Consider the following 22,690-nt stretch of genomic DNA (forward strand, 5'->3'; position numbering starts at 1 on the left):
TATATTGACTTAGAATGCCCTATTTTACTGTCACGATGAGTGAATATTGTCAAAAAATACCACACTAAATAGTGACTAAACACGACCCCTTTTAATACATGTTAACCAGGAGTCACTCTCATTTATAATCGCAGCATCGTCTGGTAAAATCAACATGCATCTACACTAAATGCGGTTGCTATGCGGTTGTTTTGGCTATATTACTTTTTTGTCTCACGCAGCGCACTGCCTGCGTCTGAGTAACAAACAACCAAGAAAGTGCATGTGATATTAACAGACGAACTACGCTCATATTTATCATTCCAAACAATCAGTAAGCGACAGGTGGTTGGAAACGCTGTTTTGTACACATTTATTGAGGAGTCGGCTGCGGTGCTTCTCTGCCGCTCGCTGCACAGAACAGACGCCGAGAGAGGCGACACTTCTCCGGGAAAGTCAGACCTCGCGTTCGCGGGACAGCACTGGAGAAATCTTTCAACTGAACCATAGCCAAGGTTTATCCAAAAAAAGTCGCTAGGTTTGTCAGTATGAATATTCTATGGAAAAAAGCCGCTAAAAGGGTCTGAAAGTTGATTAATCTAGTGCTAAAGTCGCGCTCGTGTGTGTGTGAGACGCGGGAGCTGATGGCAGGGGCGGAGGATATTTGTGGCGGTCAGTGTGGATATTGTGGATGAGTTCTTCTGTGTCATCACGTTCTGTTAGTTCTACAGCTTCAGTTTCTGAACTTTCACGCTTAGTAACACATACAGCTGTTCCCTCACCACAGTGCAACAGTGTAAAGGGACCCCTTTCAAACAGTGTCGCGTTCCGAACGTTGTTTACGCGACATACACCGGTATTGCGGTATTTTAAAAATTCATATCATAAAAATAAACCCCGGTATTCGGTATGAACCGGTTTACTGCCCAGCACTACTTGTAACATCACATCAGCTGAATTTCTAAAGTCTTTTACTGTTGTCTTGTTAATCATATAGGCCAACCAGATCTATACGTCAAGTAAACAGTATGTCCTGCAGAATCTTCAGCCTGGTAATAAGTACTGTGTTAAAGTACTTCCCCAAACCAATTCCAACCGCAACACTCAACCGTCTGCTTGGCAGTGTGAATACACTAGTAAAGAGGAGCCAAGAGGAAGTAAGAAAAATACCTTTAACAATAGCTATATTCTATATAACTATATTCTCCTTTTTTTTTTAATTGCCTCTGGAATTAATTCAGCAGAACTATTTAACATAGTCATTTAAACATTTGCCATGTGTATAATGCCAGCCCTTGGTGTGTGTGTCATTCTTTTCATAAAATCAACACCTCAAGCATCATGAAAGTCAAAAATATCATATCCAAAATTAAATGGCTGTAGCTCCTAAAACCTCTTGTCTACAGGTATAATTCTGGTCCCTTTGAAAGCAAACACTTGAACTTTGCTTGTCAAAGAGTTAGGATTACGTTATTACGGAGGAAGAGTTATTAAGCTCAAATAGACTGAAAATTGAAATTCTTGTATGAAACTCAAAGTCAATAAAACCAAGTCAACAAGCAACCAAGCCTAAACTAAAACATAGCCCTGTAGTAAGTACATATTGTTAATATGTAAGGAGTGTTAATAAGTAGGGAGTGACACCATTAAAAAAACATTTTTTTTAAAAAATCTTTTCACTGTGATTTAGGAAGGACAGTACTGGGGCTGACTTTCAAATTAGACTTTTACTAGTTAGAACTTTTAAAAAAAATGGAATATGTACAAAAATGAACCGAAACATGTATAGCATATGGGTGCTTGCCTCACTGACGTGAGAAATATGTCTATAAAAATATTGAAATGTCTGCTTTAAAACAAACCATTTGCCAGTTGCATCTTTGCAGCTGACACTCACACAGAGAACACTAGTTTAAAAATAAATAATTAAAATATCTCCTTACTATTTTTTTTCTCCCATGACACATTCATAGTCATTACTTTTGCCAGTGCTTTGCGGCAAGCTTCATGCCTGCACTTGAGCGCGGAATAGGCTAACCTAAATATTAAAGGCTCATTATGGTATATATTTAAGTAATTAAATTAACAATTAATTCAATTAATTAAACAATTAATATAATAATCCTTTCTTAACTCTTCCAGCTGTGTTGAAGACACACTCGCTGCTTCTGCTGCTGGCAAGGACATTAAACACCGCGATAGCTGGTCTTGACAGTCATGGTAGCATGGTTTCGTGTTGTTTTCACCAGCTCAGCACATCTTTTCCATCACCTTAATTCATGGATGTCTAAAATATAAAAAATAATGAGAAGCCTAAAACTTCCCCAGTGCTGCCTGTGAGCTGTGACCTGAAAATTGGCCCGAAGCCTGTCCCTAGGGTTGAAAATAAGATGGGCCCCGTCAGGCTCAGGCTGAAATGCAGAGCTTTAAACTGAACATGAAAGAGAGCTAGAGGCTCACTTGTCCACAATTTACTATTGTGTAGTGAAGTGTCTCCATTGACTTCCTTTTTGTTTTGTTTTTATTCTTACTAGTAAAAGTCTAAATCACATTGAAAAGATGTAAATTCAAAGAAAATGGTGTGAAGTGACATGTGGCCAAGTATGGTGATGACCCATACTCGGAATTTGTGCTTTGCATTTAATCCATCCAAGTGCACGCACACAGTATTGAACACGCACCGTGAAGACACACCCAGAGTAGTGGGCAGCCATATTGCTGCGGTGCCCAGGGAGCAGTTGGGGGTTCAGTGCCTTGCTCAAGGGTCTCACCTCAGTCGTGGTATTGAAGGTGGAAGAGAGCACTGGTTATTTACTCCCCCCACCTACAATCCCTGCTGGACCTGAGACTTGAACCCGCAACCTTCGGATTACAGGTCTGACTATCTAACCATTTGGCCATGACTGCTCAAATTTACACTCCCTACTTACCCCTTAATTATTAAAACATCTCGGGTTACGTATGTAACCATGGTTCCCTGAGAAGGGAACATCGAACTGCGTCCTCTAGCAGTCGCTACGGGGAATGCCTTCTGCGTGACCGGTGTCTGAAGCATACATCTAAACACGACAATAACATTGGCCGGCGACAGCCTATGACATCATTACCAGCACGACCGAAGTATAAAAGGGCACCGGAAGAACACGTCATCTGTTTCTTCATCTGAAGCTTGCCATCCGAAGCATGGCGAGGCTTCTAGAGGATGCAGTGTCTCGTTCCCCTCTCAGGGAACCATGGTTACATACGTAACCTGAGACGTTCCCTTCCGAGGGAACATCAAACTGCATCCTCTAGAGGTTGCCATGGGGAATGGTATGCCCACTCTGCCATGCTGAGGGGAGTGCATGCCAAGCACCAAGGCGAGCACTAAGTACAAACTCTACCAAAGCTATGGGAGTTGCCCCAAGGATGCCTTGACGGCTGTCAGTGACATTATCCCCTTTGGCCTAAAGGGCCTGAGCTGCATACCCTAATAACTTACCTATTAAGGGCTGGGCTTGGAACGCCTGAACCCAGGGCAGAGCTCGAAGGCTTGGAATCAGAAACAAAGAGATTCCTTTAAGGGGATACGGCCAAGCGTCTAGAACAGCGGTGGCGAACTCCGGTCCTGGAGAGTCGCAGCCCTGTTGAGTACAGCTCCAACCCTAATTAAAACTCACCTGCCTGTAGCTTTCTAGTAACCCTTCAGACCTTGATTAGCTTGTTCAGGTGTGTTTGATTAGGGTTGAAGCAAAACTCTGCAGGGCTGCGGCTCTCCAGGACCGACGTTCGCAACCCCTGGTCTAGAACAATAAACTAGACCTTGGCCTGTCACCCAAGGGGGCTACCGCCAGCTCTGCATGAGCTTGCTCAAAGGAACTAACTCGACAAGTCCTTGGTAGCAAACACCCTGCTCAGGAAGAGCCTGAGCCAACTCAGAGAAAGGATACGAGGCTGGCAGTGCGTAACCCATACCATACAGGATATTAGAAAGTGCACAGACGCTCAGCGTGTGGATGACTTCAGCAGGGGAAGTACTCATAGAGGTCCTAACCCTGTAACAAAGTCAGAGGTACAAAGACAGGTCCAAGTAACGTCCGAAGAACACTTGGTAGTAGGTAGTTCTATGAGACATAGAAACTAACCAAAAACATCATAGGTCCAGCATGAGAGACTGCAATGGAATCGCAGGAGGCTCCTGCCTAACCTCAGTCAGGTGGAGGTATGGGCTCCTGGAGTGCAGCATAATGTGGTTATCTGATAAGGACATGATATAAATCATCTGTCCAACAACTGCAGACAGATATCCACATTATACAATTCCTTATACAGTGGGTACGGAAAGTATTCAGACCCCCTTAAATTTTTCACTCTTTGTTATATTGCAGCCATTTGCTAAAATCATTTAAGTTAATTTTTTTCCCTCATTAATTTACACACAGCACCCCATATTGACAGAAAAACACAGAATTGTTGACATTTTTGCAGATTTATTAAAAAAGAAAAACTGAAATATCACATGGTCCTAAGTATTCAGACCCTTTGCTCAGTATTTAGTAGAAGCACCCTTTTGATCTAATACAGCCATGAGTCTTTTTGGGAAAGATGCAACAAGTTTTTCACACCTGGATTTGGGGATCCTCTGCCATTCCTCCTTGCAGATCCTCTCCAGTTCTGTCAGGTTGGATGGTAAACGTTGGTGGACAGCCATTTTTAGGTCTCTCCAGAGATGCTCAATTGGGTTTAAGTCAGGGCTCTGGCTGGGCCATTCAAGAACAGTCACAGAGTTGTTGTGAAGCCACTCCTTCATTATTTTAGCTGTGTGCTTAGGGTCATTGTCTTGTTGGAAGATAAACCTTCGGCCCAGTCTGAGGTCCTGAACACTCTGGAGAAGGTTTTCGTCCAGGAAATCCCTGTACTTGGCCGCATTCATCTTTCCCTCAATTCCAACCAGTCGTCCTGTCCCTGCAGCTGAAAAACACCCCCACAGCATGATGCTGCCACCACCATGCTTCACTGCTGGGACTGTATTGGACAGGTGATGAGCAGTGCCTGGTTTTCTCCACACATACCACTTAGAATTAAGGCCAAAAAGTTCTATCTTGGCCTCATCAGACCAGAGAATCTTATTTCTCACCATCTCACAACTCCATGCGGGCTTTCATGTGTCTTGCACCGAGGAGAGGCTTCCGTCGGGCCACTCTACCATAAAGCCCCGACTGGTGGAGGGCTGCAATGATGGTTGACTTTCTACAACTTTCTCCCATCTCCCGACTGCATCTCTGGAGCTCAGCCACAGTGATCTTTGGGTTCTTCTTTACCTCTCTCACCAAGGCTCTTCTCCCCCGATAGCTCAGTTTGGCCAGACGGCCAGCTCTAGGAAGGGTTCTGGTCATCCCAAACGTCTTCCATTTAAGGAATGGAGGCCACTGTGCTCTTCGGAACCTTAAGTGCAGCAGAATTTTTTTTGTAACCTTGGCCAGATCTGTGCCTTGCCACAATTCTGTCTCTGAGCTCTTCAGGCAGTTCCTTTGACCTCATGATTCTCATTTGCTCTGACATGCACTGTGAGCTGTAAGGTCTTATATAGACAGGTGTGTGGCTTTCCTAATCAAGTCCAATCAGTATAATCAAACACAGCTGGACTCAAATGAAGGTGTAGAACCATCTCAAGGATGATCAGAAGAAATGGACAGCACCTGAGTTAAATATATGAGTGTCACAGCAAAGGGTCTGAATACTTAGGACCATGTGATATTTCAGTTTTTCTTTTTTAATAAATCTGCAAAAATGTCAAAAATTCTGTGTTTTTCTGTCAATATGGGGTGCTGTGTGTACATTAATGAGGAAAAAAAATTAACTTAAATGATTTTAGCAAATGGCTGCAATATAACAAAGAGTGAAAAATTTAAGGGGGTCTGAATACTTTCCGTACCCACTGTATATATAAAACAGGAAATTACTGATAGGGAAAAGATTTCCCATCAGGTCCTTTCCATGTTCTGCCCATCAACCGTGAATTGCGGGCAATGGGCAGACAATTCTCACTGCAACATGCAGCATGCATTCAGCTCCCGCTGGAGTTAAACGCGCTCCACTCACGGGCTAGATTACATCGGAAATCAAGCGAGAATGGAAACCACTGCATCGCTATTCCCGAAAGAGTACCACGAACACACTCATGCAAAAATCTACAAACTCGGGTAAATGGTGAAGTACTCACCTACCCTCTCAGTAGTCCAACAAATGCATTACGATGAGCACAAGCCATCTCCTCGTGAGTCGAGCTTGTTCAATTCAAGCTTGTCCCTCACAAATAAATAAGCAATGAATGCAGCGAGCGCATTCAACTTCCTCAAGAACTGAATGTGCTTGCTCTTCACCACACACAACACGTGAGCCATGTGAACTGTGGGTATCAGAGCAAAGCTTCTGGCGATGGAACATGCATTCCTAGTCGCGCTTAGCTTACCGCTAACATAAACATATGGTCAATGAAGATGAAAAAGAAGATGACGTGTTCTTCCGGCGCCCTTTTATACTGTGGTCATTATAATGACGTCATTAACTGTCGCCGGCCAATGTTATTGTCGGGTTTAGATGTATGCTTCAGACACCGGTCACGCTGAAGGCATTCCTCATAGTGACCGCTAGAGGACGCAGTTCGATGTTCCCTCGGAAGGGAACTATGTACAAAAAGTATTAACAAGGGATATGTTGAAGTAAATGGCAAAAATTTCAAACAAATATCATAAGTTACAATTACAAGCACGCTCTCAATTTCTATCACAATTTCTCTGGCACGACCCTCAGAAGAGAATGAATGATGAGCGATTACAAAATGACACTAAATAGCAGAATGACAAAATGATACACGGTAATACAGAGTAGACAGAAAGTGGAGGAGAATCAGTAGCAGCCTCCATCAAATCATCCCTGGAGACACAAACACACACAAGATGCACATGCACAAACACAAAAAAATATACACAGCTACATAACAATAAATGGCTCAGTCATAACATTTAAATATCTAAAAAATATAACATAGATGTTTGTATTTTCTTTTAAGTTATATTTACAAGCGTTTACTGCCTTTATTGGGACAGGACAGTAGAGAGCTGACTCTCCATTGGGTGGAGAGAGGGGGTGGGATCGGCAAAGGACTTTGAGATAGGAATCAAACTATATGTCGGTGCACTAACCACGAGGCTATTGGCATCCACAAATGTTTGTATTTTAATTTTGAATAGATCTCTGTAATTAGAATTATGAATAGTAAAAATTCTTTGGTAACACTTTACAATAAGGTTCATTAGTTAAACATTAGTTAATGTATTAACTAACATGAACTAACCATGAGCAATACATTTGTTACTGTATTTACTAATCTACGCTCACATTAGTTAATAAAAATACAGATGTTCATTGTTAGTTCATGTTAGTTCACAGTGCATTAACTAATGTTAACAAGATTTTAATAATGTATTAGTAAATGTTGAAATTAACATTAACAAAGATTAATAAACGCTGTATAAGTGCAGTTCATTATTAGTTCATGTTAACTAATGTAGTTAACTAATGAACCTTATTGTAAAGTGTTACCAATTCTTTTTTGGCCATTCAGAATTACCTACTTATAATCAAATTAAAATGACAGATATCTCTGTAGAGTGTTCTCTGTATCTTAAACATACAGTTTTTGTTGTGAGATGTTACCTCACTATTCCACCAAGGCATTTGCACGTTCCCAAACATTTCTGAGGGGATACATGGTCACCTTGGTTTGCCACTGCAAGGACGATCAGCTGTCTTTCCTGACTCCCTCTTACGTTATGGATATAGCAGCATTTTATTGCTTTGGCCACATCTGTAGTCATTATGCTTCCTGCAGCAGGATTATGGCATGTTCAGCAGGTGATCAGGGACCCTGGGCATTTTTCTTTTGGTGTTTCAGAGTCAGTAGAAATGTCTCTTTACTGTCTTTTAAGTTATTGTAACTGACCTTAGTTGCCTACAGCCTGTAAACCATAAGTGTCTTAAGGATCATTCCACAGGTGTATGTGCAAGACTTATGATTTTTTTGAACAAGTATGAAAAACATTGTTTATACCCTTTCGAAGATCTTATTTGGATTTTACAAAATTATCTCTAAATTACTACATCCTGAAAAGGGGACATTTCTTCTTTTTTCCTGACTTTAGTAATTTTTATTTTATTTTTTTTCCTCAAGTGAAATTGAGTAGTCTTGATAAAATTACTGATATCATCAAATTCATTATTAATATATATATATTTAAATTTTGTGCAAGTGAAATTGAGTAGTCTTGATAAAATTACAGATATAATCAAATTCATTATTACTTGTATAAGTGTAATTAAAAAGATTAATAATCCACTATTGTAATTCCACAACTTTCCAAAAGAGATACGGCAGAAGAGAAAATTATGTCAAAGTGAAAAACAGTACCTCAGCAGCAGTATTAGGAAAAATGTGGATTTGAAAAGAGAAAGGATGTATTATCAGAGTTGTTAATATTAAAAATGCAAGTTGCAAAGCTTAATAATAAAAACAAATGACCATTTTTAGATCAAAAACGTGTTTGATAACTTTAATGCAGTTAAAATGTTCTACATATGGATATCTCTTGTCAAGCTCATGAACTGGATTTATAACACTATTAAGCATTCATGAGGCAAAGCATCAGATGGGAAAAAATTATTGAGAGTGGAATTTAGAGCTGTATGTGATGCTGTATTGTTTTAGTGAGAAACTACTGAGGTCTAAATTTGAGTCCCACCCCAGTCAGTGTGCCCAGTGTTATCCAGGAAAAAAAACTGTAGCTACTGCATGGATATAATGTTTTTGATTGTATTCTACATTTCTCTTTCTGCAGTGCTCTATTTAATGAGTTGGTCACTGGGAGCGGCAGTGTCAGGTTTAGGTGTGCTGGTGCTTGCTTTGAGTCTGGTTTACACTGGATCTATATGTAAACCCAAGTCCACTCTTCTTAAATCACTGGTAAGTCTTTTCTACATTCATATACAGCATTTGCCATATTCTGCATTTGCTATCATCAGTAATTTGTCATTCATCTTTTATTTACAACATTAGTTTTTCTTACCTTACCTTTTCTTACCTAGAACAGAAGAAGAAATTGTTGCTGAGCATAGTAATGTTGCCTGGCTAATAAATGTCAGTAAATTACAATAACAGTACATTTATTCTGACACCTGTTTCACATTGCACCAAAAAGCAATGTGTATGCAAAGCTGCAGCATAGCTGTGTTGTATTACATAGGCTTGTATTGTTGATTCTCAATTGGAAGAGTTTCTGCTACAGCCATAGTTTACCCAAAAATTCTATCATCGTTTACTAACCCTTACCTTATGTTGTTTGATTGATTCACTTAAACGAAACACCACTGTGTTAATCAGAGACTTAAATTACATTTGCAATTATGCTGATAGACTGGCACAATTTAAATATTGTATATATTTCATAACTATATGTGACCCTGGACCACAATAACAGTCTTAAGTAGCACAGGTATATTTGTAGCAATAGACAAAAAAAACATTGTATGGGTCAAAATTATAGATTTTTATTTTATGCCAAAAATCATTAGGATATTAAGTAAAGATCATGTTCCATGAAGATAGTTTGTAAATTTCCTACTGTAAATATATCAAAACTAAATTTTTGATTAGTAATATGCATTGCTAATGAATTCATTTAGACAGCTTTAAAGGCGATTTTCTCAATAATTAGATTTTTTTGCACCCTTAGATTCCAGCTTTTTAGTTGTATCTCGGCCAAATATTGTCCTATCCTAACAAACCATACACCAATGGAAAGCTTATTCATTCAGCTTTCAGTTGATGTATAAATCTCAATTTCGAAAAATTTACCCTCATGACTAGTTTTGTGGTCCAGGGTCACATATTATAGTACAAGAAAATGTTATAAATAAAAAAATATATATATATATATATATTATTCATTTTAATTAATAAAAGTAATATTTTAATAATATTTATACATTTTGGTGGGTTTTTACCAAGTACCCATTCATGATCCACCTTCACAATTCTGCCAAATTGTTTGTGGTGGCAAATGGAATTTATTATAAATAATAAAATGAACCTTCTAAGGCCGAGAGCTATACTGTACTTCCAACCTTACCACACAACTTTGCACTGCTGTTCGTTTGTTTGTTGGAACTATGCTTTCGAGAAACAGTGAATTGTTGAACTGCATTGGTAATGATTGTGAGCAAGTCCACTTTAAAGTCTCCTCTGGAGTCTGAAGTGTTGACACTGGAGATGTTTTGATATCCCCCAGCATTTGTGCACAATTTCAGTTAAAACATATTAGTGGCTGAAGTCTGATTACACTCTTTTTAACACAAACTGTTACAATATTATGTGAGAAAATGCAATGTACATAATGAAAATCATATATCCCTTCAAGTGCGTCCAAACCTTTTATTAGTAGAGCTGGAGCAAGAGTCATCATTTTGACTAAGTCTCATGTATCTCTCTCTATTGCTTTTTTTTCCCTCATTTAGGGTAACATCACTGAAATGTACTATCTGATTCCTGAACAGATATTATATGAGAGAGTATCACTGACTGAGTCACAGTTAATCAGTGTATCTAAAAATCATCCCACCAAAAACAACAACCCACTGAATGCAGAGGAAGATCCAGAAGGCAAGCAAATTGAAGACGAGGAAAACTATGTCAACAAGGTCTGTCTGATACCCATTTTAAAACATATATATGGGTCATTCCACAAAATCGGTGCCTTTTCCACTTGGAAAAATGAGAAGATAAAATAAGTTTAATCAGCATTTTTTTAAATATCCATGAAATGAAGACACCTTAAAATGACAAGAAATTGTATTGTGCCATCTTAGGCTATGTAATTTATTATTTTATGGCTATTTTTCTACCTCATGTTTTGGTATTTTTGTCAACCCTGTTACCGACACAAGCGTTACTAGATACTATAGTTTAATTAGAACTGTGTGATAGTTTCACATATATGAGCAGCATTTTAGTCCCTCTTTTCACTGGGATTGTTTCAAATTTTGTATTTTTTAAAAATATTTTTATATTTGTCATTCAGACGACCAAAAACATCCTAATTTTAAGGATGACCACATGTCAGTTAAGAAAAATTTATATCTTTACAAGAGAGATATTAAAATATATATCTAAAGTTACAATGGAAAAAGCTGGAAGTCTGTATCAAATGTAATTTTTTACAATTTTATGAAATTAATGACAGTAACAGGATTGACGTCATAGTCACAGGACTGACCAGAATAACAGGGATGCCAGGACACACATTCTTCAGCACACTGCACATATTTGTTTACATAATACTGTACAGTTTTACCATTTTAAATTGCATTATATTGTTTTGCACTTACTTAGCATAGTTGTATGACAATAGTAAACAGTCAGTTTTTCAGTTAAAGTCAGTTCATTTTTGATTTAGCACATTACATTTCTAAGAGATCTAATGTTTTAAGGGCATTGTAATTAGATCATGTGTTCCATCTGTTTGTCTGTGTCCCCTCACAGAACTTCAAATATACTGATCTGGTTCAATTATTAGGCAAGGAAGATGATCAGATCTTGGTCTTTCTGTGATCATCTGAAACCAGACCAAGATCTTGACTTTGTTGACCATTGCAAGACTGGGGTGAAGGTCTGCAGTCACCTTGCTGCTCTTGTTTGTAATTGAATTTACATGGATGCATTATTGACGATGAGTTTTGGGAAAAAATTTGTTTTATTGAGACTGACCATCCTATCCAGGGGCCTCATGTATAAACGTTGCGTACACACAAAATATGCATAGAAATGTGCGTAAGCTGTTTTCCACACACGTATCTGGATTTATAAAAATAAACTTGGTGTAAATATGTGCGCACCGTATGGATTCTCTTGACTGTACTTTTTCCTGGAGTGAGAAACGTAATGAAGTAAACAAGGATTTTAAACTCTGTGTTCTTTTCGATATACACATTTGCATTAAATATTCCACACTCATTAATGGAGAGACGTACTGAAATTACATAAAATGGTTACGCAGAAGTTAAACCAAAATTACATGAATTTAGACATATTTGTAGCTGATGCGCTTAATCACTGTTCCTGCCGCATGCAATGTTTAATGACAGCAAGGAGTGCTATAATAATTCATATTTAAACTAAACTGCAGATCTCATGTTATGAGAATTTTTTAGCGAGAACAATGATCAATGATGCACACTTATTTCAATATTATGGTGGAACACTGCTGGATTCGCTGGTCAACAGTCTTGTCCGGCTTGAATAATAGCTACTGCACAGAGATCTCCACAACATTATGACCACTGTATTTGAAGGATACAACTTGGAAAAAAAACTGTGAGATTTGCGTGTTTCCTTTTTTAAAATACTTTGTCATTGATGCGCAGAGTCAGACAAATTGTATTTACACTGTAATAAATATAGGCTTTTTTTATTATTTATTTATTTTTGTATAACTTTCAACACAATACAAAACAGTAACATACACACACTGCCTGATATACAACAAAAGAGAATACAAAAACTAAATTGTACATAAGATGACAAGCAGAGCATTGTATCACAGATCAAAATTAACAATAAAAACTGGAGAATACATGAATTGTCTATACACCTCTAGGAACACTGTCATACCAAGCCACAAAATGTCACAGAAGCATTTATGCAGTTAAGGTATGGTGTCCATATACGATTAAAAGCATCTGTTGTAGAATGAATAATACAGGTCAAGAGTTCCAGAGGAATAATCTCCCTAATGATTGAATGCCAGCCTTTGATGGAGGGAGGCTTATCACTGATCCATGACATCAGTAGATTCTTCCTGGCAGCAAGATCTTAGATCTTAATAGCTAAAAAAAATAGCTAAAACACCTTTTCAGCAGAACTGCATCAATTTTATTTTATTTGAATTGTTTAAAACAATTATTTGGCCAGTGGAAAAGAATGAGGTCAAGTATATTCTAAAATAGGCTATTTATCTGAGAACTAAACAGTTTTGTTTTTATGGATATTTTGATATATTCTAAAACATTCTGGATGATTTTGGCAATAAAAGTTAATGTGGCACAAATGGCATTTAGTCCATATCTCATATTTCCCTAACGTCTTGTACCTTTGACGGTGTTAAACATGGTGTCACGTGGATGGAATATGCATAGAAATTATATGCAGATGAGGTTATGCATAGTAAAACTAGGCATTGTAACTAGGCATATATGGTGATTTCGGGGTGGAGATGCACGTACGCACAATCTTCCCCTGACTGGAATTTATAAAGGGATTTTTGCGCAGGTTCTAGCTTTTGTGCGTATGTACACTTTTAGGATGAAATCTACGGAGAGTTTTATATGCCATCTCAGGCTATGTAATTTATTATTTTATGACTATTTATCTACCTCATGTTTTGGTATTTTTGTCAATCCTGTTACCGACACAAGCGTTGCTAGATATTATAGTTTAATTAGAACTATGTGATAGTTTGCACATGAGCAGCATTTTAGTCCCTCTTTTCACTGGGATTGTTTTATATTTGGGATTTTTAAAAAATATATTTTTATATTTGTCATTCAGATGACCAAGAACATCCTAATTTTGGAGGGTGACCACATGTCAATTAAGAAAAAAAAATATTTTTACAAGAAAGCTATTTAAAAAAGGGCTTTGTCCAAAAATTACAATGGAAAAACCTGGATTCCAATTATTTTGCACTTACTTGGCATAGTTGTATGACAATAATAAACAGTACATTTTTCAGTTTAAGTCAATTCATTGATGATTGTTGAATTAGCGCATTACATTTCTAAGAGATCTAATGTTTTAAGGGTATTGTAATTAGATAATGTGTCCATCTGTTTGTCTGTGTCCCCTCACAGAACTTCAAATATACTGATCTGGTTCAATTATTAGGCAAGGAAGATGATCAGATCTTGGTCTTTCTGTGATCATCTGAAACCAGACCAAGATCTTGACTTTGTTGACCATTGCAAGACTGGGGTGAAGGTCTGCAGTCACCTTGCTGCTCTTGTTTGTAATTGAATTTACATGGATGCATTATTGACGATGAGTTTTGGGAAAAAATTTGTTTTATTGAGACTGACCATCCTATCCAGGGGCCTCATGTATAAACGTTGCGTACACACAAAATATGCATAGAAATGTGCGTAAGCTGTTTTCCACACACGTATCTGGATTTATAAAAATAAACTTGGTGTAAATATGTGCGCACCGTATGGATTCTCTTGACTGTACTTTTTCCTGGAGTGAGAAACGTAATGAAGTAAACAAGGATTTTAAACTCTGTGTTCTTTTCGATATACACATTTGCATTAAATATTCCACACTCATTAATGGAGAGACGTACTGAAATTACATAAAATGGTTACGCAGAAGTTAAACCAAAATTACATGAATTTAGACATATTTGTAGCTGATGCGCTTAATCACTGTTCCTGCCGCATGCAATGTTTAATGACAGCAAGGAGTGCTATAATAATTCATATTTAAACTAAACTGCAGATCTCATGTTATGAGAATTTTTTAGCGAGAACAATGATCAATGATGCACACTTATTTCAATATTATGGTGGAACACTGCTGGATTCGCTGGTCAACAGTCTTGTCCGGCTTGAATAATAGCTACTGCACAGAGATCTCCACAACATTATGACCACTGTATTTGAAGGATACAACTTGGAAAAAAAACTGTGAGATTTGCGTGTTTCCTTTTTTAAAATACTTTGTCATTGATGCGCAGAGTCAGACAAATTGTATTTACACTGTAATAAATATAGGCTTTTTTTATTATTTATTTATTTTATTTTTGTATAACTTTCAACACAATACAAAACAGTAACATACACACACTGCCTGATATACAACAAAAGAGAATACAAAAACTAAATTGTACATAAGATGACAAGCAGAGCATTGTATCACAGATCAAAATTAACAATAAAAACTGGAGAATACATGAATTGTCTATACACCTCTAGGAACACTGTCATACCAAGCCACAAAATGTCACAGAAGCATTTATGCAGTTAAGGTATGGTGTCCATATACGATTAAAAGCATCTGTTGTAGAATGAATAATACAGGTCAAGAGTTCCAGAGGAATAATCTCCCTAATGATTGAATGCCAGCCTTTGATGGAGGGAGGCTTATCACTGATCCATGACATCAGTAGATTCTTCCTGGCAGCAAGATCTTAGATCTTAATAGCTAAAAAAAATAGCTAAAACACCTTTTCAGCAGAACTGCATCAATTTTATTTTATTTGAATTGTTTAAAACAATTATTTGGCCAGTGGAAAAGAATGAGGTCAAGTATATTCTAAAATAGGCTATTTATCTGAGAACTAAACAGTTTTGTTTTTATGGATATTTTGATATATTCTAAAACATTCTGGATGATTTTGGCAATAAAAGTTAATGTGGCACAAATGGCATTTAGTCCATATCTCATATTTCCCTAACGTCTTGTACCTTTGACGGTGTTAAACATGGTGTCACGTGGATGGAATATGCATAGAAATTATATGCAGATGAGGTTATGCATAGTAAAACTAGGCATTGTAACTAGGCATATATGGTGATTTCGGGGTGGAGATGCACGTACGCACAATCTTCCCCTGACTGGAATTTATAAAGGGATTTTTGCGCAGGTTCTAGCTTTTGTGCGTATGTACACTTTTAGGATGAAATCTACGGAGAGTTTTATACACGAGGCCCCAAGTCATTAACAACAATAGTAATATATACCTAGTAACAAAACCAATAATACTAACTAAAATGTAACTCATGCTCTAATCCACTGAATGATATAGGCATTTTTTATACACGAGGCCCCAAGTCATTAACAACAATAGTAATATATACCTAGTAACAAAACCAATAATACTAACTAAAATGTAACTCATGCTCTAATCCACTGAATGATATAGGCATTAGCTCAAAATTACACCCAGGGTGACCTTTAAACATGTTTACATTTTACACAGAGTGACACCTAATCTATGTTATCCCTGTTACCCTGAAAAGTAACAGGTCTGACAATATCAAACTAATATGCTAATTTCTAGCTAATAGTCAAGTTCACAAAAGTACACTTTGCAATTATTTTACTTGTAGATATTAATTATATTAAATGTAATAAATAATAGTTTAAATGTACATTTTGAAAATGGTAACAGTATTGACAATGCATGATCCCCCCCCCCCCTTTATAGTAGAGCATTATAAAGTGAGAGCTTCTACAACATGCTTGTGTTTTAAGTGTAGGAATCCTGGTTGAGAGATTATATAACCTCCTAGAAATTGTCACTTGAATGTACATTTTACAAGTTTTTTTTTGATGAGGTTAACAGGGCTGACATGAAATCAGGGGACACCAATAAAATGAATGATATTTTATAGAAAAAAATGCATACTTATGCCAAAAACATTGCTTAACAATGAGACTATATTTCAAACAATATGCAAATGTGATTTTTATGTCATTTTGCCTTCATTTTCCAAATTAAAAAGTTGTGCTGAAAAAGAAAAATCATAGTAAGGGACAGGCCAAAAACGTATCGGCATAAATGCTATTTAAATTATTTAAAGTAATATTTAAATAATGTGTAATATTGATGAAAGAATGCATATTATGTTATAAATTGCAAATTTATTTGTTGTTATATTAAATCTATGTTTGATTATTTCTTAGGGACGCTTCAAAAGGCACCGTCATTCTATTCGATTTGTTCAAACGGCTGATTCATTCAGGAATCAAGTAAACGGCTCTCACTATGAATGGGCTTTGAACAAAAACACACAATATTGTGTTTAAAATGTAACACAATGTAAACGTGTTTACTGAAGTGTTGTATAAAATCACATTTGCTCCTTATAGCCTAGCCCTATAGAGTCTATGATTTGCACTCGTGTTCTTCGTGACAAAAACAGCACTGTGTGATATTGCTCTTGCTGCTGGTGTGATATCGCTTATATATAAATAGGGCGCTTTCACACCTGTAGATCGCTTGCTTTGTTCCGAAACAGGGATTAAAATTATTACAATGTTGCTTTTTAATCTTGGTGCGGTTCGCTTTCACACGGCAAAGTTTCTAAATGGACCAAATTTGTTAATGCAAGTCACGCGTGAGTAAACTGTTCTCTCATTGGTCAAAGTTCCACGGTTTATTTTCCGGGATTCCACTTAGCTGTCACGGCTGTCATCCGTCAGGATGGAACAACAACAGCTTTTTTTTTTTTGTAGCTGTCCTTATATTAATTTATCATTTTGAGCAGGAGTCCAGGATTCATCGGGAAAACATTTTTTAAATGCACCTACTAGGAAGAAGAGCAATAAGACGGCATTATAAAATTAAAAAGTGCGCTTTTTTATTTTGAATGGCGAAGACGTGCTCACCCACAGACATTCACAGGTTCATTTTGAGGTATTCGCAAAAGAACAAAGCTGATGCTTTTCACGGAACTTACGTATTTACCCATTATTCATTGTGATATAGTCTGGTTCGTTGGTCCGTTAGATCGGATTGCTTTCTCACTACAACTGAACCGCTCCAGAGTTCGTTTTCAATCAAGCCGAGACCACCTCGTTCAGGCGATCTCGGACCGATTGTTTTGGCGCAGATCCGAGCGTGATTGCCGTGGTCACATATGCCCAAACAAACCGAGCTACGGGGGGAAACGCACCAGGTTCCGAAACAACGAGCCATGTGTGAAAGCACCCTAAGTGTGCTTTCACACCTGTAGATCGATTGCTTTGTTCCGAAATAGGGATTAAAATTATTACAATGTTGCTTTTTATTCTTGGAGCAGTTCGCTTTCACATGGCAAAATTTCTAAACGGACCAAATTTGTTAATACAAGTCATGTGCGTGTAAACTGTTCTCTCATTGGTCAAAGTTCCACGGTTTATTTTCCGGGATTCCACTGAGCTGTCATGCATGTCATCCATCAGGATGGAACGATAACAGCTTCACGGGCTTATTGTTGTTGTTGTTGTTGTTTTTTGTAGCTGTCGTTATAATAATTTATCATTTTGAGCAGGAGTCCAGGATTGATCGAGAAAACATTTTTAAAATGCACCTACAAAGAAGAGCAGCAATAAGACGGCATTATAAAATAAAGTGCGCTTTGATTTTTGAATGGCAAAGACGTGCTCACCCACAGACATTCACAGGTTCACAGACATTCATGAGGGAAGTCGTGGCCTAATGGTTAGAGAGTCGGACTCATAACCCCCGGTTGTGGGTTCGAGTCTCGTACTGGCAGGGAATGTAGGTTGGAGGAAGTGAATGTACAGCACACTCTCCCACCTTCAATACCACGACTGAGGTGCCCTTGAGCAAGGCACCGAACCCCCAACTGCTCCACCGGGCGCCGCAGCATAAATGGCTGCCCACTGCTCCGGGTGGGTGTTCACGGTGTGTGTGTGTTCACTGCTGTGTGTGTGCACTTTGGATGGATAAATGCAGAGCACTAATTCCGAGTATGGGTCACCATACTTGGCCACATGTCACGTCAAAAAAAAAAGGTTCATTATGAGGTATTAGCAAAACAACAAAGCTGATGCTTTTCACGGAACTTACGTAATTACCCAATTGTGATATAGCCTGGTTCGTTGGTCCGTTGGATCGGATTGCTTTCTCACTACAACCGAACCGCTCCAGAGTTCGTTTTCAATCGAGCCGAGACCACCTCGTTCAGGCGATCTCGGACCGATTGTTTTGGCGCGGATCCGAGCGCGATTGCCGTGTTCACATATGCCCAAACGAACCGAGCTACGGGGGGAATGCCAGGTTCCGATTAATGCCAGGTTCCGAAAACAACAGGCCAGGTGTGAAATTAATTAATGCCAGGTTCCGAAACAACAGGCCAGGTGTGAAAGCACCCTTAGAGACAAAAACTCATAAAGGGGCATTTTTATATCTTATTTACCTGTGACATATTTATACCCCAATATCTTGAATTTTATGGCATAACTTTGGTTATGGGGTCATTGCCTTGCATCATATTTGTCAACAGTCAATTGTATGAAATAATAGATGATATGCAGGTCTGGGGGCGTTAACTGCGTTAAAATATTTTAATAGTGTTATTTTTCATAACTAATTAATTAAGTTAGCGCGTTAAACTGACCGCCCTAATATATATATATGATGATATTAAGGCTTAAATTGTTATATTACTTAGAACATTTTAGATGTCTCCCTGTTCAACGCACTGAGAGGTCGGTTTTTAAGATTTAATTTTTTTTTAAGGAAAAACATCTGCTGGGTTGGATAGAAGAGCTGATTTTCCAGGTCTTATAGGAGCAAATGAATGCACATACATATTGCTTGATTAACTGATATAATACGTTTCAAGCGTTGTGAAATTTGAGTTTCTAATGTTCTGTGAATTATTTTTCAGCCTTTATGCAAATGATCTGACAGCAGTTATTAACGACCGTTATTAAAATTCTGGTTCCTTTACTTGCACCAGTCATGCCACAGACTATTCCTAGTCACTCAATCATGTTATAAAAATACACTGCCACCATGAAACATGTTTTTATTGCAAATTCACCTGCTGTTGTTCTCACAGGCAGATACAGAGGATGAGGAAGAAGATGAAGGCAACTGCAACTACATGGATTGTGTAACTGACAGCAGTGGTTGGGAAACTAATAATAGAGAAGAGAAGGCTATAGTTTCAATTTCGACCCTCCATAACAGTTCAGGGATCTACCATACAAAAGAAGTAGCCATGGAACAAATCCATCATGATGAGTTTGATTGTAAAAAGCTATTTGTATTAGACATGTCTGAAGATAGAAGCAGCCATCCTGAAGTCAAAATGAAGTTACAATCGAAGGGGAATCAAGATGTTGCAGCGGATGTCTCGGGGAACATCAACTTGTTTTCAGTCACTTTGAGGGCTCTGGGACCAGAGGATGATTTGGATGAGGAGGAGGTCTGTAACCCTCTGCTACCCAAGTTAGTGGGAAGTGAGGTTCAAGAATTATCGACATCTCACATCAGTCTCCTGGAGAGACAGAAAAAAAACCCACAGCTTTGTGCACCCACACAGAAAGAAATGAAAACAGACGATCCAATGCAAGTGGAAAGCCAAGACCTCCTTTCTCTATGTTCTTCTGATTTGGACATGAGGACTGAGCATGACACAACATCAGAATATATGGTGACTCATATAGGAAACATGCATGAACAGAACAGGTCAGAGGAGACAGACTGCGATACAGACTATATGTCACGGTAAAGACGACAATATGTTGTCATGTCAACAATATTAAAGACATGTTGAACATGTTCACAATTAGGGCTGGACAATAATTCACTTGGTGAGCAGAAGATAATTCTTTAATAAACATGAAAAATCTTACTGTTTAAAAACTTTTGACTGGTATGTTAGCCTATAGTTTGAAGTTAAAGATATTAATTATTAATAAGGTGAGTCTGAGATGTTTATTTGACACTGATTTCACATTTTTTGTTTGTATGAAGGCTAAATACAAATAAAAGGTGAACAAAGAATTTTCTAAAAAATGTAATAGACTTGGCAAATTCATTTTTCATAAGTTTGTATGCACAGACATCTGTTGTAGGTGTTCTTGGCAGTTTTTATGAGGCTTTTTTAAATAGTGTTCATATCGATGTCGGAATTATATCGCATCAACCAAAATTAAGAAATATATCGTGATATAAATTGACCATATCGTCCAGCCCTATTCACAAGAAAAATTTTCATAATAAAAATTGTAAAATGTTGATATATGCATATATACACTGTATATAAGGGAAAAAACAATACTTGTGAAAAGTTTGGGAATTTTAAATGTTTTTAATCAAGTCTCTTCTGCTCACCCATGTTGCATTTATGTGCTCAAAAATACAGTAAAACGGTAATATTGTGGAAATGTTATACTTTTATTCAGCAAATATGCATTGAATTGATCAAACGTGACAGTAAAAGCTGTTACAAATTATTCTATTTCAAATAAATGCTGTTCTTTTTAACTTTCTATTCATAAAAAAGAATCCTGAAAAAAGTTTCCAAAAAATATTTAGTAGCAAAAACGGTTTTTAGCATTGATAAGAAGAATCATTGTTAATAACTAAGAAATAATAATAATTTAGCAGCAAATCAGCATATTAGAATGATTTCTGAAAGGATCATGTGACAAAGTCCGGAGTAATGCTGAAAATTCAGCTTTGCATCACAGGAATAATTTACATTTTATAAATCCACATAGTAATATTGTGAAACAATTTGAAATAAATATTTTCTGTTTTGTTTTGTTTGTTTGCCTGTTTTTCCGTAATTACATTGTGTATTGTCACTCAGCCCAGATCTGGATCTGAATCTGTGAAGCTTGACATAGTGTTGACTCGTTATGAACCTAAAGTTTGGAACTGTTAGAAAAAGAAGAGTTTCACATACTAAAAACGTTCCACATACTTTTCATGTCTTATATAAATCTAAATGTAACTGCAAGTGGCAATGAGTGTATGGAAAATGAAATTGCTAAATTTTGAATCAGCCTCTTGCAAAGATGACCTTTAAAAAAAAAAGAATGTTTTGAAATGATAATGTCAGAAAATTTTATTAGCTTGAATCTGACAAAACGTTTTTTCTGAATTGATAGTTCTGCGTATTCAATGCTTCAGAAAACAGTTCCACATTACACTTAATTTACTAAAAGTATTTGATTCCTGTATATTTATGATGGTATTTGAGTGTAAGAAACTTTAATTGTGATAACACTTACTGAGAAAAGGAACAAAAGAAACAGAAACCTTGACTAACGTTTTCAAATTTAGCCAACAACGCCACCTAGGGACTTCCACCCCAGGATGTAATCGAACACACAATTGTACAGGTTCGGTCCACCCAGAGAGGACTGAGACCGTTCTGCCAGTTAAAACCCAATGTTTTATACATAAAGAATTTTCACACAAAAATCATAACATTCACTGAAAAGCACATTCAGTACATTTACCTTTTAAGGTGGGCGTATAGCAGTGACAGACGGGTGCATATAACGGTGTCCTGTCGGGAAAGATGTTACCCCAGCTTACAGATCCAATTTCACCTGTACAAGTGAACAGAACACCATCGGCAGCTAATGAGGTGCATTAGAGTGACATCAACTGCCCTCTTTAACTGATTGGCTAGAGGAGGAGCTGTCAATCTATAGAACTAGTGAACCAATGGTGATACTTCAACCCGCCCTGATTTACATGAAACTAACCGAGACACTCTATATGTGGTGCTTTATTGGAAGAATTTGGTTGATCATATTGATTGGAAAAACGTTTGGACTCTGCCTTTGAAATAGAAATCTTAGAAATCTCATTCAAATTATTACACAGATTTTACCCAGCTAAAGTGTTTTTGAAAAGGTTTAAATCAGACATAGATACAAGCTGCTCTTTTTGTGGTGCCCCTAATGAAACCGATATTTATCTTCTGGGATTGTCCTAACACAACTATTTTGGATTGAATTTTTCAATGTTATTAATCGTAATGTGCTCCTGGGTTTCTCCTTGTTTTGTTTTGTACTGTTGTATGTACTGTTCGACGACTTTAATATACAAAAAGATCAAATCAATGAATACTTTACTATTAACCT

The 22,690-nt window shown here is 37.4% G+C and overlaps 1 protein-coding gene and 1 long non-coding RNA gene across 3 annotated transcripts in view; one reads left to right on the forward strand and one right to left on the reverse strand.

Annotated features, from left to right (window-relative positions):
- Positions 1–1,983, reverse strand: part of LOC107569725 (uncharacterized) — a 14,041-nt gene extending 12,058 nt beyond the window's left edge. Inside the window, exon 1 of the long non-coding RNA XR_001606940.1 lies at positions 1,888–1,983. This is a non-coding gene — a long non-coding RNA (uncharacterized lncRNA). The remainder of the gene's footprint in view (positions 1–1,887) is intronic.
- The window catches only part of crfb1 (cytokine receptor family member b1), a 48,944-nt gene extending 28,541 nt beyond the window's left edge, over positions 1–20,403 (forward strand). For both annotated transcript variants that reach the window (XM_016255876.1, XM_016255877.1), the window contains 4 exons: positions 977–1,136; positions 8,856–8,980; positions 10,531–10,713; positions 19,642–20,403. In XM_016255876.1, coding sequence (XP_016111362.1) covers positions 977–1,136; positions 8,856–8,980; positions 10,531–10,713; positions 19,642–20,316 — 1,143 coding nt within the window. In that variant the 3' untranslated portion in view covers positions 20,317–20,403. The remainder of the gene's footprint in view (positions 1–976; positions 1,137–8,855; positions 8,981–10,530; positions 10,714–19,641) is intronic.
- Positions 20,404–22,690: the final 2,287 nt, after the last annotated feature.

The sequence above is a fragment of the Sinocyclocheilus grahami genome, unplaced genomic scaffold (genome assembly GCF_001515645.1).
Source record: "Sinocyclocheilus grahami isolate Dianchi unplaced genomic scaffold, SAMN03320097.WGS_v1.1 scaffold1375.1, whole genome shotgun sequence".
NCBI lineage: Eukaryota > Metazoa > Chordata > Actinopteri > Cypriniformes > Cyprinidae > Sinocyclocheilus > Sinocyclocheilus grahami.